Here is a 2,267-nt window from a genome sequence, read left to right as displayed (position 1 = left end):
GAAAATTTACAAACCTGTGGTATCATCAATAATAATAAAATTTAAGAAACTCTCTCGGATGTCGACAACCACTGAATCGTTATGTTTTTCTATGACTAGATATCGTATAATTAGAGTTAACTGTTCCCGATGACTGGCATCTGGTGTGCAATCCGCAATAATGGAGTAGTATTTGGCTTTTCGAATATTTTTAAGGATTTCCTCTCTAGTAGCACGAGCCACTAACTGAACAATTTCTTCTTGGATATTTTTGCTTCAGTAATGAGTTTTGTTTGATTTTCCCCTACTTTGGAGACATGATGTTCCATAATTGGGTCAAATTCTACCATAAGTTCAACTATTTTTAGGAAGTTTCCATTGTTTTCTTCATACAGTTTATCAGATTATCCTCTAAATGCTATGTTTTGTGATGCCATCATAATGATTATGGAAATTATCTTTTTTAAAACATTATCCCATCAATAAATTTCATTCAAAAGTTGCTTTTTCGTTAAACAATCAACAGTTTTTGAACTTTGCAGTCTTCTTTTCAACTCGATCCAATTGCCAAAGGTTTCAATATGATCAACACTAACTTCATGCCTCGTTATATTTTGTGATAAATGTATCCAGTCAGCAGACCCAGTTCTCGCAAGGGAAGTATCTGTAATGTTAAATAGTTTACAATAGAAACAGAATATTTTATTCATTTTTTCTGAATAAATTAGCCATGATCGAGGATGACTTTCACCGTTCGAAATTTTTCGGCAAAAAAAGCTTGAGCTGAAGGAACGATTATCATAATTTCTTGGGTAACTGTTTAATTGACGGTTTACAGGGCCATTCATAACTATTTCTTGATTATTATGGTTTGTAAGAGTCTTAGGCCAATTAGAAATTTCTTCCCATGTACAAAAAGGGAGCACGCCAGTTAAAGCGAATCTCGATTCTCGATTCTCGAATCGAGATTCGCTCGAGAATTGAGTTTTGCTCGATTCTCTATTTTGGTTCGATTCTTCACACTTCCATCTCGATTTCATCTAGTTTAGTTTGGTTTTTATCATGTTCTTCCTGTTTCTTTAGCCGTTTCAGATGATACTGAAAACCGCACAACTTTTTTCTTTTATCCATTTTCAAGGAATTTAATAACAATAAAAGTTATATAAAGTTTCTCCCTTCTAAATAAAGTTTTTAATTAAAAACTCGTTAGACAATATTTAATACTTTCGTAATTATTGTTAAACATATTAATAAAAAAAAAAAATTATCAACATGTTTAAACGGCTGATCATCCATAATAATAAAGCTATTACGATAACAACATTGAAAACCCGCCTATTCAAAGAAAGAAATTATATTGGTACTAAAATACGCTGAATAAGCAAAAATGAATCCCGGAACTTTCTTCAGAGACATTTTTATTAGTAAATTGTTTACAAAAATTAAATATTGAAATATCGATGTAATGTTTTACAAATAAATATATAATAATGATTTTTATCAGAACAAAGAATTTTTTTGGCAAATTTTCATTTAACGTTGATCTTAAAATTTGCCGCCCTTAGAAATTTGCCGCCTGTGTGCATTGTACACTTGGCACACGCCACCAGCCGGCTCTGTATATATATATATATATATATATATATATATATATATATATATATATATATATATATATATATATATATATATATATTCTCACAACTACATTTTAGTACAATTTTTTTCACATCATAATATATGCAAAATATACTTCCGTTAAAAAAGATTATATTTAACCAAATACTGCTAAAATATATCTAACGAAAAAAAAAACAACCAAAAATAACACTCATTTAAAAAAGAAGAAAAGATTAAAAAATAAAATTAATATAAAACTATTTTAAATTTAGCAAGCACTATTTGAATATATTATGAAAGACTTGTTAAGATAGATTAAGACTTGTTAAGATAAATTGTTATAGTAAACTTGTAAAAGACTGAATGAGTCTTATCATCAAGAACCTTGTGGTATTACGCAAGATACACATAAACATTGTGATTCAAGATACACATTGTGACGCCATAAACACATAAACATTAAATTAATTGAATATTATTAAATGAAACACTGAATTGAAGACTGAAATAAACACTGAATTGAATAATATTAACTGAACCGTGTTTTAAGACGTTGAAGTTCAAGGTTGACTTTGCCAAAAAGGTAATCGATAGTAGAAAATCAGTAAAATAGATTTGTATCGTTTGCAAACATTATGAAATCAAGATTTGTAGAGGCTTTAGGAAGG

At 29.0% G+C, this 2,267-nt stretch overlaps 1 protein-coding gene across 1 annotated transcript; it reads right to left on the bottom strand.

Moving 5' to 3' along the window:
• Positions 1 to 458: 458 nt before the first annotated feature.
• Positions 459 to 1,019, bottom strand: LOC136079398 (zinc finger MYM-type protein 5-like). Its single transcript, XM_065795133.1, has one exon. The coding sequence runs from the start codon at positions 1,017 to 1,019 to the stop codon at positions 459 to 461; it is 561 nt and encodes a 186-aa protein (XP_065651205.1).
• Positions 1,020 to 2,267: the final 1,248 nt, after the last annotated feature.

Source organism: Hydra vulgaris, chromosome 04, assembly GCF_038396675.1.
Source record: "Hydra vulgaris chromosome 04, alternate assembly HydraT2T_AEP".
Lineage (NCBI taxonomy): Eukaryota > Metazoa > Cnidaria > Hydrozoa > Anthoathecata > Hydridae > Hydra > Hydra vulgaris.
This window is presented reverse-complemented; position numbering and strand designations above follow the sequence as displayed.

Excerpts from the sequence above, each read along its gene's own strand:
- LOC136079398 (XM_065795133.1), bottom strand. The coding sequence starts at position 1,019 with ATGAAATCGAGATGGAAGTGTGAAGAATCGAACCAAAATAGAGAATCG.